The 16,829-nt window shown below is 36.6% G+C and overlaps 1 protein-coding gene across 1 annotated transcript; it reads left to right on the forward strand.

The window, feature by feature from the left end:
• Nucleotides 1-5,246: 5,246 nt before the first annotated feature.
• On the forward strand, nt 5,247-16,435 carry LOC104089347 (protein IQ-DOMAIN 5). Its single transcript, XM_070188029.1, has 7 exons — nt 5,247-5,490; nt 6,695-6,810; nt 7,374-7,628; nt 10,255-10,482; nt 11,060-11,173; nt 14,689-15,214; nt 15,843-16,435. Exons 2-7 carry the CDS (start codon nt 6,727-6,729, stop codon nt 15,980-15,982), a joined length of 1,347 nt encoding a protein of 448 aa, XP_070044130.1. The 5' UTR covers nt 5,247-5,490; nt 6,695-6,726; the 3' UTR covers nt 15,983-16,435.
• Nucleotides 16,436-16,829: the final 394 nt, after the last annotated feature.

Consider the following 16,829-nt stretch of genomic DNA (forward strand, 5'->3'; position numbering starts at 1 on the left):
AGAAAAATCACGAGGAGGTTCCATATTAGCGTCGGAGTTGGAGAGGATAAGGGAGGCGGGGAGAGTTGAGAGTGTTTGGGGGCAGCGGCTCAGAGGGAAATGGGTGTTAGGGCTTGGGGTTGGTTAATTAAAGATGGGAGATGGTTTGTGGGTCGTTGATCTCTGAGATCAACGGTTGAGATAGAAGGAAAGAATGGGGCAAGTCGTTTAAATGGGTACCGATCGGGTTCATTAAAAGGGTCGTCTGGTTTGGTCTTGGGGCTATTGGGCTAGGTTTTGAGTCCGAAATTAGCTCAAAAAATTGGACCATAATTTAAATACACACAATTTATTAAAAATAATTTATAAAAGTAATTAATAAATAATAAAAATATTATTTATGCAGTAAAATGCTTGAAAATAATAGATTAACATTATAAAAAATATAAAAATGCAATTTTGGAATAAATAATATAATAAATATAATTATGTATATAATATAAGTTATTATTACAAAAATTGTGTAAATAGCTAAAAAAAAAATACAAATGTAATTATATGAAATGAAGTAAAATATTATAAAACATAAATATGGGTGTAAATAATAAATTTAGATGATTAAGTCATCACAAAATAATTTGAAAGGATAGTTAATAAATATTTGAACAATTTAAATACAAGAAAATCAACTTTAAAGCTTTAAACATTATGGAAAATACTTATATGACTCTTGCAAATTGGGTAATAATGTGAAATGATATTTTAAAAAATATAAAAATAAAATTGGGTATCAACAATCGTAATCGCGGAACGTGGGCTGCGTTCGCAGAAAGAGAAGACTTAGGTGGACTTAGTCAACTTTGTTGACTTATGGAATAGCGAGGAGGAAGTCCACAGTCGCAGACATGCTTGGCCCAACTAGTCTCACGATCGCGAGAGGTTGCCATCATGGCGTGGGAAACCTAACCCACATAGTTTTGTGATAACGATAAAATGTATGTGATTGTAAGACCCCTTGATATGTAAAGGATATTATCAATTTTCAGAAGTGTGTTTTCAATTTTGGGCAAGGTAACTCACGAGTTTGAAGGTTTTAAGCAATGTACTCATAATTTAGACTAAGATAATGACTTTAAACCCTTACTTTAGTTGATTACATATTTTTATATGGATTTTGCATTCAAAATATGAGATTCAAAATGGATAATTATTATTTTGAGCCCTAAATCCCCAATTGAGAAAATTGAGGATTCGGGTGACTAATTGAACGTCGATTATTGAAGCCATTCATCTTATTAGGAGACTGGTAGAGCATTATAGGGATAGGAATAGGGACTTGCACATGGTATTCTTTGACTTAGAAAAAGCTTACGACAAAGTCCGAGGGAGGTTCTATAGAAATGTTTGAAGGTTAGAGGTGTGCTTGGAGCATATACTAGGGCAATTCAGAATATGTATGATGGTGCTAAGGCCCGCGCTAGGTCGGTGGGAGGGAACTTAGAACATTTTCGAGTCGTGATGGGTTTGCATTAGGGATTCGCTTTTAGCTCGTTTTTATTTGCCTTAGTGATGGATGTTTTAACGTAGCATATTCAAGGGGAGGTGACATGGTGCATGTTATTTGTAGATGATATAGTACTGATTGACGAGACGTGAGGCGGTATTAACGTGAGGCTGGAGGTCTGGAGACGAACCTTAGAATCAAAAGGTTTCAACTTGAGCAAGACTAAAATAGAGTACTTGTAATGTAAGTTCAGCAGCATGACTCATGAAGAGGATGTGAAAGTGAGGCTAGATTCACAAGTCATCCCCAATAAAAGGAGTCTCAAGTACCTCAGATATATAATCTCTAGCAATTGAGAGAGACGAGGATTTCGCGCATCGGATCGGAGTGGAGTGGATGAAATAAAGGCCCACTTCCGGAGTTTTGTGTGATAAGAAGGTTCCACCAAGACTCAAAAGTAAATTTTACAGAGTAATGGTTAGACCGACGATGTTGTATGGGGTGGAGTATTGGTCGGTCAAGAACACCCATGTCCAACAGATAAATGTAGCAGACATGAGGATACTGAAATGGATGTATGGACATACCAAGCGAGATAAGATTAGAAATGAAGTTTTCCGAGACAAGGTGGGAGTGGCTTCCATGGAGGATAAGATGTGGGAAGCTAGGCTGAGATGGTACGTGCATGTGAAGAGGAGGAGCATAGATGCCCCAGTAAGGAGGTGCGAGAGGTTGGCCATATTGGGGTTGATGAGAGGTAGAGGTAGGCCTAAAAAATATTAGGGAAAGATGATTAGGCATGACGTAGCGCTAAAGGTGTCAAATGGGCGGGGTTGGGCAGGTTTTGGGCGGGTCAAAATGGGTTGAGTCAATAATTGGACGGGTCAAATGACCCGCCCAAAAGTTACTTGGGTTAAGATGGGTTGGGTCAAGATAGGCTAAAATTTGGGTCATAACCCAACCCGCCCAACTCTTATCAAGTTGTGCTTAATATGTGTTATTTTCTTATAAATTATATAATTACTGAATAAGACTTTTTTTTTTTGTTATGGTCATATATAACATATCAAATAAAAAAAAATATTTCTAAAATATTTTGACAAAGTTACTCATGGATCAATTTGGGTAAAAATCAATCCAATTTTAAATGGGTTGAGATAAGTTGGGTCAAGATGGGCTGATTTCAATAAATGGACAGGTCAATAGCCAGTCCAACCTTAGGCGGGTTCGGCGGGTTGGGCGGGTTATTTGGGCTTGGGCCAAATTCGACAGCCCTACATAGCGCAACTTCAGCTTAATGAGGACATGACCCTTAATATGAGGGTATGAAGGTTGAGAATTAGGGTACAAGGTTAGTAGATAGGCGGGAGTGTCTCCTTTCCATGTCGGTAACATTAGTATTAATCTCTTATTTTCATACCTTATTATGCGTAGGTTTCTTTTACTATATGTTGATTATTCTTACCCTATCAAATTATCACCTTATCGTATTGTTGTTACTACTTGTTGTGTCTGTTTTCTTTACTGTTACCTTGAGTCGGGGGTCTATTAGAAATAACCTCTCTACCTTCACAAGACAGGGGTAAGATATGCGTATACTTTATCACTCCCAGACCCCACTTTATGGTATTACACTCAGGGGTGTTCATGGTTCGGTTTGGATCAGTTTTTTTCTAAAAAGAAATTAAACCAAGTAAGTCAGTTTTTCAAATATTGAAACCAAACCAGACCAATTAGGTCAGTTTTTTATCGATTTGGTGTATGCCGGTTTTTGTCGATTTTTCGGTTATTTATCATTTTTTCTTAAATATGAGACATACACTACCAAACACATATTCCGACGACTACCTTTTCAACATAACACTATCAAACCAATTAATATTTGAGAAATCTATCATTTACCAAGATATATTGATTATAATTGAACTAAATAGTGATGAATAATTTTAGGACTCAATTAAAAATAGATTATTTTAAACATGAAATAAATTTTTGTACTTAGCAAAAGAAAACTACCAATCAAACTAGAATGTAAAGGCAAAGAACTAGAAAAGTGAAAACTATTAAAATGTAACATAAAATTTTAGAAACTTTGTATAAATATATATATATATATATATGTGTGTGTGTGTGTGTGTGTGTGTGTGTGTGTGTGTGTGTGTGTAATAATAAATTTTAAATAGCTACTTCTATATTCGGTTTGGTTCGATATTTTTCGGTTATTTTTTATTAAAACCAAAATCTAACCAAATTTGATCGATTTTTAAAATTCAAAACCAAACGAAAAAATATCAATTTTTTAGTCGGTCCGGTTTGCTTTGATTTTTCGAATTTTTATGAACACCCCTAATTACACTGGGTTTGTTGTTGTATATTCAGACGCACCGGTTAAGAGTACTAATAATGAAATGTAGGGGGGCAGAAATTTTGCCTTATTTGTCAAGAATTGCCTTTTTATTGTTGATTTCGACGTTAACCAATGTCTAATTTTATGAGATGAGCCTAATGTGTATAATTAACCGTGAAAATTCATAATTTGCATTGATCGAAGGCATTTGAGCTAAATTAAACACAGTATAAAGCTTTGTTTAGTGATGCCGTTATTTTTCTACATTTTAGATATTAGAAGGGATTAGTGGTGGCAAAATGGATAAATAAATAGTTATCCATCCATATTATCCACTAAAAAATGAGTTGGATAATCAATTTTCTAAAAATGGGTCAAATATGGATAATATCCATATTATCCACTTAAAAAATGGATAACCAATGGGTTTAACTTTTATATTTGTAAAGACTCAAATTGGGGATTCCTCAAGTCCTAGTCTTCCAAAAGTGATCATATTCAACAAGCCATGGATAAATATGAATATCCATATTACCTACCGATTAAACCGTTTTCTATCCGTATTAAATATGGATTGAGTCGAATAATTTATTTGTGTTTATATACCCGTTTTGACCCGCCCATATCCGATCCAACCCGTTCGTTTGCCATCTCTACATGGGATGCATCTCACTTTGTATATGTTTATGACTCTTAGAAGCTCCAATACCTTTTGCATCTATCTTAAGCACTTTAAGATACCTAAGTTGTCATATGGCTTATTTGTCCCTACCAATATTTGTTAATTGATATGTACGTGCATGCTGGGTGATTATTATAAATATTCTATGGACTGATGTTATGTTATCGCATGTTGTAGTTGATAACTTGATATTTGAAAAGATGGGTGAATGGTTCGCCTAACATGTTTCATGTCACTAGACGTCAATAACAATCGTTTAGTTTTGGATTATCACGCAAAAATAACTTAAAGACAAGAGTTAGAGCAAATAAAATAAAAAAATGTAATAATAGAATTCTAAGATAATATTAAAGAAATATATAATATAATACAAAGAGTTTGATATGTTTGATTAAGAGAATGGTTGACATTTCTTTATTCCCAAGTTTGTGTATTCATCAAATATGTGCAACTACCTAAAAAAGGTTCAAAATTTCCAATTTCTATTTTAACAAAAAAAAAATGTTACTTAAAACTTGATCAAGTAACCAAAGCCTGACCCGCAAACCCATTTTCAGTTGGAAAAAATCCGACTTGACACGACGGTGAAGGGGTAGGGGCCGAGGAAATCCCGTGATTGACTCTTGGTCGCATGCACCTCTGAAAACGACCTTACGTTACCACCCGCCCCACCACCTAAAACGACGCCGTTCTATTCTCCCCCATATTCCCCACTCCTCTGGCGTACGTTAGCTGGCACCACCCCTCACACTCACTCTTTGCTGCTACTGACGCATTTCATTACTCCTTTAGTAGTACTTCTTATCAGCTCATCCAAGTCCCCAAAAACACACCAAAAAAAAAAACCGAAAAATTCAAGATTTTTGGTTGTTGAAGCTCACTTGAGTATGATGCGAATTGGGTTGACTTCAATTTTGACTTTTAGTTGACTGATTGATAGATCCATCTATTTCAACCAACCCTTTTAAGGAAAAAAAGGTTCTTTCCCTTTCTTGTTGTTTCTAAGTTGATATCTTTGTTAATTTAATTAGAGTTTAGTAAATTCAATAATGTCTGTTAATTGGTGATTTTGAAGATCTGCATTTGTTGTTGTTAGTTGTTTTTTCTACTGGCTTTACCTTTAGCTTACAAATAGTCAATATTTTGGTGAAGGGATTTGTAAATTGAAGTGGGTTGCTGTTATTTTTGGTTTATGATGACCCTAAATTTGGGAAATGAAAGTTACATGTAATGTGTTGTGGAGTTCAGCTTAGAACTTGAGTTTGAAACTTTGGGTTTAGATAGTTAATATATAGATAATGGTCAATATTTTGGTAAAGAGAATTGTAAATTGAAGTGGGCTGTTCTTATTTTGGGTTTATGATGACCCTAAATTTGGGAAATGAAAGTTACATGTAATGTGTTGTCGAGTTCAGCTTAGATTGTTGTGAAGTTTGGAACTTTCGGTTTAGATAGTTAATTTATTGATAGCCCTTGTGTGAAATGTATGGCATTGTGGAAATCTGTTTGGAATATTCGTTAAGGGGTTGCCGAAGTTATGAGATTTTGTGTACATTATGCACATGTCATGTGCTGGAGAGTTGGTGTAATATACAAGGGAAACGAGTGACTTTGATTTGACTTGTGTTGTGCTGGAGAATGGCTATAGTATAACAGGAAATGAGTGGCTTTGATTTGATTGATTTTAGTAGTATTGACATAACGTGCGTGCTCCAGTACTAATTGGAAAGATGGTATTATGAAACCCTTGGTCACAGTATTAGTGAGTGATCACTTCAAAGCACGTGTACATTGTTTCTGATCATAATTTGCTTAATAGATAGAACCTTTTTGTTGCATCTGTTCTCTATATTTTTTTTTATAGCCTTCTTTGGAAGTTACTCTACTGATACTGTCGTTTTGGCTGTTGGCCTTGTGCATTGTGTTCATAATGTTACCTGTTTTCACGTCTTGGATAAGCTAGATTATAATTCATCCTAGATTTGTGGTTTCAGGCATTCCAGGTTTGCCTCTGAATCAAGAACTAAATAACTTCATCCCTCTATTTCAGTTGTCCATTGTGTTTTTTGTGTTACAGGGAACCTATCACAAAAGAAATTGATGTTTGTTGGTTATCATGTGCGCTTTTTCTGAAGGTTTATCGGTCACGAAATTACTAAATTCGTCAACTTTCCTGTTTCAGGTGCAAGTTGGTAGAGCAAAAGCTGGTATAGCATGGGTGTCTCAAGCAAATGGATCAGAGCACTGGTTGGTCTAAAGAAACCAGAAAAGTCTCATTCTTCAGAAAAAGATGAAAATGTGGGTGACATTTTCTCTCTATTTTATTTATTTCTGCATGTCTTTGATAGCTGAACTGATAAATTGGCTTTCAATGGGTATCCTAATCAATGCTTCTACATCTTTAGCAAACTACTTTGTATAATCTTTGGTGTCATCTTTACATCCTAACGAGACAGGCTTATTCTCGAGTAATATCACTTTCTCAATAGAAGCTACCTTTCGTTCTTTCACCTCTGTCCGGAGCCTGAAATGCAGTGATGTTGAATCATGAATGCGTTCTCAGTTGGTTATCTCATATCTTTACCAATTAGCACATATCAGACAATTTATCAACAGGAAACTTCAATTTTTATAGATGCTTAATTTTTGATGGGATCTTTTTATTCTGAAAACATTTTAAGAACATAAAAACTTATCATTGGAAAAAAAATATAAGAAGATTTTTTTAGGGTGTTGGTCTATGAGATCATATGTAACTTATTTCTGGATTGTCAATGCCTGTTTATTTCAAGGTACTGCAAAGGTAATTATGCATATTGGATGAGCATGTATACTTAATCTGAACTCGTTTGATATAACAGAAATCAGGAGGTACTGGAAAGTTTTGGCACCGGAGAAAGCACTCAGTTGAGATCAATTCTGACCTACTTCAAAAGGAGCTAACTCATAATGATGCTGTTGTAAGATCAGTTGAAGATATCAGCAGCACATCAGTTCAAGTTGCTGCCAGCTCGCCTTCAAGTTCACATCAATTGCACCATGCCCCACAAGTTCAGCAGAGTATGAGAGAAGAGTCAGCAGCTATACGCATTCAAACAGCTTTTAGAGGATTTCTGGTACTGAATTAGCTGTCAGCCTGTAATTTTAGTTAATTGAAATATATGACATGCCTGCTTAGTTGTGCTTTTGGTCCTCGTATCCTTCTTTTCCAAGAGTGAGTTTTGACTATGTCAATGGATCTAGCACTTACCACAGCTTAATTGAAAGAGATTTCTCAGTAATACGGAAAAGACAATTGCTAGTCGTAGAATATTATTCTCGTGGGACTTAAACCTAAGACTGAAACCAAGGGTTCGGAAAATTTCTTCTCTTTAGGCGAAGTAAACTAACCTAAGGTTAAGTAAGATAAATCCGAGTTTGATATGGATTTCCCCCATTTTTGTATCATAGACCAAGGATCTATTTTCATTCCTTGTCTACTCTTTTCTTTCCAGTATTTGGATTATGATTTTTTTTAGTATTCTATTTTACACATCACAACAATTAGGAATTGAGAATCTATATCTTTAGATCAAAGAAAGGTCTAGTTGTTGGAATAATGGTATCCATTGCTATTTGAGCACTCGTTGTTAGTAAAATTGGTGAATTAAGCGAAGGTACCAAAAGAGAGGGATTCGAACCTCGGTAAACAAAAGCCTACATAGCAGTTCCAATGCTAAGCCTTGAACCACTCGGCCATTTCTCCTACATAATGATAAAAGGAAGTCACTTAAAATACAGTAAATCCAAGTCTGAATTTCACCGTCATGGCTTCATACTCCCTCATTTCATTAGTCTGCTTGTATATAATGACAGGCTAGGAATAATTTCCTTTTTCAGCCTCCAAATTTAGTCTGTCTTCGTTATACGAGACAGCTAATACTGTTATTTGGATGAGACCTACTTGGCTTTCTAAGTAAAGGAGGAGAAGTGGATACCATCGGGGAACTTGAATGAACCAAATAAGAGAAAGACATTTGCATCTAAACTTATTCCTGATTCCTTCTTAGACTGATCAAAAGAAGAAAAAAAATTCCTGATACCTCAGAAGATGTGCAATTCTGGAGTCAATACAAATGGGCCGCCTTGAGGTACTAATGGCGTTAAAAAGTTGGATATTAATATGTGCCAATCTACTGTCAGAACTTCCAGAAAAAAGAAGTAAAAAATTCCAAGAGTTGGAGTCTTTATCTAAATGCAAATTTTTGAAACATGGGTATAGGTGATGTAAATGCTTAAATGCAATAAAACATGTAACTTTCAGCTATTATTGATCATTTAGAAACAGATTTCTTCTAGCATTAACCAGTATATAGGATATGATGTAGGGCAACCTAAACAAATCCGAGATAGAAACTTCCAACAATCCGAGTAATTGACACCCTCAATGACCTATAGCACAATCTTTTGAGTATGGGCTTACTTACTTTTTACCTCTTTCTGCCAATGTGAAATGTAGTCATCTGTGGAAAGCTCCATGACTATTCCTCTTCTAACGAAATTTTTGTGGGACCAAAACTTATCAAAAAAGAAAATATTTCTGGGACCAAATTGCTAAATGCAAGTCCACCCCTTCCCCTATCAAACAATTGAAAAACAATGTCTTCCGGTAAGTAACTGGTCATTAAAAATTATTTTATCCACTTTATACTGATAACTAAGCATCAGTCATAATACACTTTCTGCCCTCAGAGAACCTAAAGAGAATCAAATTAGGAAGACTGATCCTAGAGAAGTAAGGAACTAGAGCAATATAACCTCCTGAAGAGGGAAAACGATTTCCAATTATTAAGCCTTTTGGTCGATATTTTAAGATTTTATATAGATGCCCTAGGGAGGTGCAAAGTCAAGATACATTTTTGATAAAGGAAAATCAAGAAAGATCTACATAAATAAAGAATAGGATACAACCAGATCATCTAGGTTAAAAGAAATGATGAGCTAAGTGATGAGCTGGATGAGATCTTTGATCCCTTTCGAAGATCCCTCTAACACTAAGTTCCAGAAACTAAAGCAACAAGGTTTACTTTGTACTTGCAAACGAAGATAAGTCCACCTAAGAAGCAAAAACACTATTATCCTGATCCTTAGGCCTTCTTTGATATCAGACCAGTGACCACTAGGAGGGGAAAAAAGGATTGGTAATAAAAAGAAGTACCAATGGGGGAAAGAGCTTGAAAAATTACTTTTGTCACGAAAGTGAAATAATAGATCATGAATTTCACATTTTAAATAAACATTAAGTACATGTTTATTTTCTTTTTTCATATTTAAGAAACTTATGTTTGCCATTTTAGGTAGGGATACTTTGTGCTATGGTAAATTCCTAAGCAATTTTTATGTTAGGCATGTTCTGCAGAGACTGAATATTTGTACAAGGTTAAAAGAATGTATATCATACAGAACTTACTTGCGAAAATGGCGGCGAAAAATGGTGTTTTATATGGTTGCAACTTTTAGTCAGGGAAAACCTGCCTGACTCCAGTTTCCAAGTTGGTATCTGACTCATAGATTAAGCTTTTGGACATAAAAGAACTTTCTGACACCTGAATATAGGAATAATATGTTAACCACTGTGTTTTTAATTTCTTATGAATCTTTTCAGTTGGTGAGTTGAAACATACTAGGGGAATTGAAGAGATAATTGTTAACTAGGAAAAATTACAGCCATTAAATCTTATTTGATATCCTGGCACTGGTCAGGCGAGGCGAGCTCTTCGGGCTCTAAAAGGATTGGTGAGACTACAAGCCCTTGTCAGGGGTCATGCAGTTAGAAAGCAAGCTGCGATTACCCTCCGTTGCATGCAAGCTTTAGTGAGAGTTCAGGCACGTGTCCGAGCAAGGCGTGTTCGCATGGCACTGGAAAGTCAAACCGACCAGCAGAAACTTCAACAACAACTAGAAAATGAGGCTCGCGTACGAGAGATCGAAGTAAGCAACTTCTAAATTGTTATTACTTTAAATATTAGTTTGGTGTTTCCATAGTGCCCACTACTTGTGTTAATGGCATTTGTCACTAGATTATAATATTAATAAGTGGTTAATCTTATCTTTTTCTAATTGAAGAGTCTCTTAGTAATGGCATGCCATTTTTGCTTTATGGTTTCTGAATTATTTTCCATGGATTCTGCGCATGGTGGATGTTGTCCAACAATATATGATATACACTAAACTATGTGGAACTTTCCTGATAGGTTCTTCATGGATGTCCCAGGGGGACTATCGGCACCCCAATCATTTGAATGTTGTGGCCAAGAAATTAGGTTTATATCGTGGTTCATGGTTGTTCTTGCCATTTGTCTCATATGTTTGGTTTTTCCACTTCATGTGGTGATTCGAGTTGTAGTCATAGGAATCTTTATCTTGCTGACATGAGCTTTTTTGCCAAAACATGAAAAAAGAAGCTTCACGTGTAAAACTATGCATTACCTGGTGGAATCCATGTAGGTTGACCCAAACTTTCACATTAACATGCTTCTCACCTTTTTGCTACTGACTTTTCTAACAGGAGGGCTGGTGTGACAGCATTGGGTCTGTTGAACAAATTCAGGAAAAGTTGCTAAAGAGACAAGAGGCAGCTGCTAAGCGTGAAAGAGCAATGGCCTATGCTTTGGCTCACCAGGTAAGCATCTGATTGTCCTTCTCTACGATGTTTGTTCATTGCTCTATCAGTTCAAAGAACTGATATCTTAAAGGCAAAACTTCAGAGTAGATTATAAGTGGGAACTTGTAAGAGAGGCAGCTGTCTATGTCAGCTTTGCTATTGATATTTTGAAATATGATCTGTGTAGTTTGATATGCGATATTGATACCTGGTTCATTAAAAAAATCTGTGATGCTATGTCTTGATTGAACATTAGAGGAGTGGGAGGTTGTTTCCTACTTGAAGGTGTCACCACCAGCCGAAAGACACAAGTTTCCTCTTCCAGTTTGCAACAAGCTATGAAAGCCCTCCATGAAGGAAGGAGATGGTTGGATGTTATCGGTAATCTAGAGAGGGGGGAACCATCTCTTTCTTATGACATTTTGACTCGTAAATTTTACCAAGGCCAGGGGACACTTAGGGTCGGGAATATGAAGAGTAAACTTATAGTTTTATGGCCTTATAGGTATATTTTAATGATAGGTTTTACTGGATGGCCCATTTCGGTCTAGTACCTAACGACAAACTCTTATGTTTCTTTTATTATGATATTTCTGAATAATTTCCGGTATCCACTATCCACAAGTTCCCTCATTTCCATAATTTCTTACATAATTGTTGGATCCAATTCTACAATGGAGCTTCCAATGAAATTGGTTCTAGAGTCAATCCGCTCAAACTCAGAGCTCCCTTTCCCTCTCTTTCCTTCCCGGGCCCCTTATCCTTTGTACTTCAGAAAAAAAGTCAAAGAAAAAGAGAAGTAAACATGATCAATTAAGCTGGTTGTTTAATATATACACACACACATTATTGTTTATTTACTGAATGGATAAACTTTGCATTTTGGCTACGTAGAGATTGCAACCAGAAATACCCTGGTGCCTTGGTTAAAAAGTAATATTATGCATGAGAATTAGCAGAAGGCTTTGCTCAAGTATAAGCTCTAATTTAAGGTAGAGTAGGTCCAAGGACAAATCAAGTTCGTTAAGGTTTGAAGATTGAGGAAGGTTTTTGTAGGGTAACTTAGATTTTAGGCTTTCATCTGTTCTAGTTCTTTGTCTTTTAACAGAGAATTAATGAATTGGATGCTAGTTTCTGTAAAGGCTGGAACAAGGGTGATCAAGGAAAATGTTTTTGTCATGAAACTAGGATATTTGCAGGTGGAAGGAAAGTTCAAAAAGTGAAAAAGATAGAATTTAAGAGAGGCAGGCACGTCACTGTTCAAGTCCTATGGAGCACTGCAGAAGGCTCATTTTATATCTAATGGCTAGGGGTTAGGAATCATCTGTTGGAATTAAGTTTAAAAAGTTGATTGAAATTCAGAAGGGCAAGTGCAGATATTTTCCTTGTGTGACGTTTTATTTTTCTGGAGTTTGCCGTCTTACTGTCTTAAAGTGCTGAAACCTTTTCTGGGGAAAACATTACATTGGGTTTAAAGAAGTTGAATAGTTTCTATAAGGCACCTATTGGTTGTTTTATGGGAAAGTTAGCTTTCCTACATTTTTCGCTTGTTTTATAGGTAGGAAAGATGTGATAAAAGCGGTTAAAAAGTTTACCTCAAGAAGCACTTCCCTTCAAAGCAAGTCTTTCAAAAGAGTGTGGAATTGTCATGGGGAAAATGGTTACTCATTTTAAACAATCCTTTTCCTTTCAACAAATACAGGTAAGAAAATTTATTTTCTTTATTCCAGCAGTTGTCACGGCCCACGGGGGGCAGGTTCCAGCTACGTTTTGAAGACATCCAAACAAAACCGGGGCCCTTTTGGAAAGTCTTAACCACTAAATGAAATTGCACTCCAGTGCCCAACAAGGGGACTAACCAGTACTGCTAGTAGCACCACCTGAATCCAGTGTTAGTTGAATAACCATTGTTATTGAATTCGATGATGTAGAGGAAGGCAATGAAATTGTTGATGCATCGAATACCATGCCATGTTGGCTCTTGGAAAAGGAGACTGATTGGCATGTAGGCAAGAAGCCAATTTTAATAGTGTCAACCCCCATCACTACTATCTCTTGCTCTGGCCTAGCAATGCCAGTCTCATCCCAGTTTCCCTTTTTTTCTAATGTGCCCGTATTCCCTCCTGTTACCAGCTATTTTTGTGGCCACCTTTTACCCTTTTTATAAATTTCACCATAAATTTTCTGTGGTTTTGCCTGGCAGATCTGGGCTGTCATGTTATGTTTATTTGGAGTGCACTGGGTGATGCCTAGAGATGTGCAAAGGTTATTGTCAAGCTGGCAAGCACAAAAGATTGCAGGAAACAGAAAGAAATTTGGAGAACAGCTCCTTTATGCATCTCATGGGGTATATGGTGGGAAAGGAATATAGGTGTTTTGATGGAGGGAGGAAATAGATAGCAGTTGTAAAATATAATTGTTTAGAAAATCTGTTTCAATGGTGTAAGGAGAGGACAGTAGAACACTTTTCTGATGTTCGAAACTTTTTAGATTCATTGAGAAGATTGTACTTAATTGCTATATGGTGATTTCTGTACTGTTGTAAATTTGTTTTTTTGCAGTACCATCTTGGTACTTGCTTTAATAATATTTACTTGTCTTATAAAAAAAAATCAACCATAAAGTTGTAGCACCTTCACATTGTATTGTGATTGGTACACATGTTCGCTTCAGTTTGAAGAAATCTGTTCAATTAAACACAGGATAAATATAAGAAAGTTGATCTTCTACACAGTTTTTCCCGGCAATTGTTCCTAGCGTAAAAAACTTTTTACGCTCAACCAAATGGAACCTGTAGTGTGGTCCAAGTAGTGATAGACATTGGAACTAGTTAAAACTCGTCAATGCTTTTGGAAAGGTCTTGAAATTTGCTTATAGATGGGAATATCCAACAATTAAAAATCATAACAAAATAAGGAATAACCATGTGTTTTTATGCATTTCTTCCTATTTAGGTGTTTAGTGGTAGCCTTTTGATTTTCTTCTATGAAATCCAGTGATAACTGCTTCTACATTCAAGAGCATGATCAAGAGGTGTTTGTAACTAATAGGTCGGATATGCATCACTAATAATGGTTTTAATACTAGCGTAACGGCTATGATTTTCCTCAATGCTGGTGCATCTTTGTCAGCCTGCTTTCTCGGCTAAAATGTATCTGAATCTAAATTAATGATAGCATTTGTATCAGCTGCACTAGTAGAGCAAATACTTGGCAACCAGCTTATATTGTAGCTCATAAAGCTTAACTGCTGGGTATTTTCTCCTCTTCATTTCACTTGCTATATGCTATTTGGGTCCATTCTCTTCTTCGTTTCCCTTGTTATATGCTATGCGTACTTTTATGGACACATAGTACCTCTAGTTAGAATTCAGGAACAACTCTAGAAGAACAAAAAATAGCTGCCAATACTAGAGACCTCCTAACTCCCGACGTCATTTTATGATAATGGTCATGATCTAGTTATGCAAGGTTCCAATGCTTTCATTTCAAGGCTCCTTTTCTTTTTCTTATTGAATCTATTTTATGCTGCAGTGGCAAGCAGGATCGAGGCAGCAGGCTACACCTTCTGGGTTTGAACCAGATAAAAGCAACTGGGGTTGGAACTGGTTAGAGAGATGGATGGCGGTACGCCCGTGGGAAAATCGCTTTCTAGACATTAATGTCAGAGATGGAGTCATGCCTACTGAAAATGGATCAGCTGATCCCAAGAATGGCATAAAGAACCAGGTAAAATCTGCTGGGAAGAAACCAGCAACTGCAAATCTTGCAAATGAGAGAGCGGGTCCATCTCATTCAAGCAGTAACTCGAAATCAAATGAGAAAACAGCAGCATCTCTCTCTGATGGCTGCAGCAGCTCTTCCCCAAATGTGTCAGCAAGCACACAAGAAACGCCAGCAGCATTAGTTAACAAACCAAAGTCTAAACCAAATCCTGAAGATTTAGTTGAGGAAGCTAGTTCAAGGCCCGCCCTTGGTTCTAGATCACATAGCAATCCTAAGGAGAGATCCGCTCCTTCTGATAAACAAGGAAAGCAGAGATTGTCTCTGCCTAGTAGCGGTAAGTCCTCTTTCCTTCTCTTCTTTGCGATTTACTTTTAACTGATATTGCCTTGTGTTACACACTAGAAATGTGAAGCAATATAGATCCTCTTTGTTCCATCCACTTTCTTCTCTCCTGAGGCTTCATATAGGCTTCTTCTGGCTTTGTATAAAGGCAAAATATTGTTAATTCATTACTCGCTTCTCCATAAATATCCTCAGTCAATATCTGTGTGTTTTATTCCCTCTGCACGTATCTTATTCTCCTCATTTCAATTGTTTGAAGTTGCTCACTGTCAATAAGCAAAAGTAGCTTAGTAACTTGTTTCTAGTGCCTCCTCTTTCTCTTCTCGGATGCCCCCCCCCCCCCCCCCCAAATATTTGTATAGTTCGTTGCAAATTCCTTGCACAGGTAACCAATTTTGGAGTGCTATGCTGAGGGAAACTTGTTTATTGTCTTCTATTAGGCCTTCTATAATCGAAGAGGACATTAAGATTGCGCTTGAGAAGATATTTATTCTACACATCTTTTCGGGCAAATGTCTTAGTGCAGTGGCAATGGACATTTAGTAGCCACTCTAGTGTGGTCAAGTTTTCCCGCGATTAGTGCCTTATACACTCTAATTCCATGATATCTGTTTTGCCAGGTCTTGCACCTCAGACTACTAAACAACCCAGCAGAAGTTTTAAAAGGACATCTAGTGCACCGAAGCCTTTGAAGGAGAAATCCAAATTAAATGGAACTGATACTAAATCTACAGAATCTGTTTCACAGGGTGCTGATTAGTTTTAGATACTCGTTGAAGATCGTGATCTGGGATCCAAGTGTTGCCCTTGCATTGTAAATACAGGGCGCCTTCTTAAAGGAGATGGAATGTTCTTCTAGGGATGTGTCCTTGGCATAGTTAAAGAGACAGGCTTGCTATCTCCTGAATAATGTCTTGGTATTTATTTAATTCTTGTCATAATTATTGTTGTAATTTACGTAATAGTGGAATTTACTTGCGATTGCAGATTCGTTGAGGTTCTAGTAAAGAGGTCACTTGTATGTGTTGTTTTCTCTACCCTCTTCCTCCCACTGTAAAAAGGTTGAATTTGCTTTCTGTGACAACTTTTCTTGAGCTGAGCCGGGGGAATTTGGTGAGTTTGATTGCCAACCTCTTGTAAGTACAATTTCTTTGTCCAAGTGTGCAGGATATTCGTTCATTATTAAGATGGTAGAACAGATTGTGCCCCTTAATTGTAAATTATTCTACCTTGATTATGAGTCCATGTGTTCTAAGGCGCAATTGACCCGCAATTCGCCGAAGGTAGTCAAATCGTTGGATTTATCAACAAAATCCAATTAATTACTAAGAATTTAATGGATAATTCAGCAACGAAAAATGTAGGCAAAAAGTTACTTTGATCAAAGACAATTTACAACCAAGATTCAACCAAGTAAAAGCATCAAGAAATGTAAAGAAATCAACAGAAGGAAATTTTTCAAGGGAGCGGAATTTTCAACCTCTTTTCTCAAAAAATTGTTGAAGGATGGTAAAGTGCTAGCACCAAATATGGGTCCCATGTCGGGTTGGACATGTAATTGGGCCTCAATCCGGCAAAACAGATAACTTGTTGCCATGTTGTAGGGT

This window comes from Nicotiana tomentosiformis, chromosome 11 (assembly GCF_000390325.3).
Source record: "Nicotiana tomentosiformis chromosome 11, ASM39032v3, whole genome shotgun sequence".
Lineage (NCBI taxonomy): Eukaryota > Viridiplantae > Streptophyta > Magnoliopsida > Solanales > Solanaceae > Nicotiana > Nicotiana tomentosiformis.

Bases quoted from the DNA above. Each gene is read 5' to 3' on its own strand.
- LOC104089347 (XM_070188029.1), top strand. From the start codon at position 6,727: ATGGGTGTCTCAAGCAAATGGATCAGAGCACTGGTTGGTCTAAAGAAA. The intron at 7,629-10,254 runs GTACTGAATTAG...GGCACTGGTCAG, and splicing joins CAGCTTTTAGAGGATTTCTG to GCGAGGCGAGCTCTTCGGGC. The intron at 10,483-11,059 runs GTAAGCAACTTC...CTTTTCTAACAG, and splicing joins CTCGCGTACGAGAGATCGAA to GAGGGCTGGTGTGACAGCAT.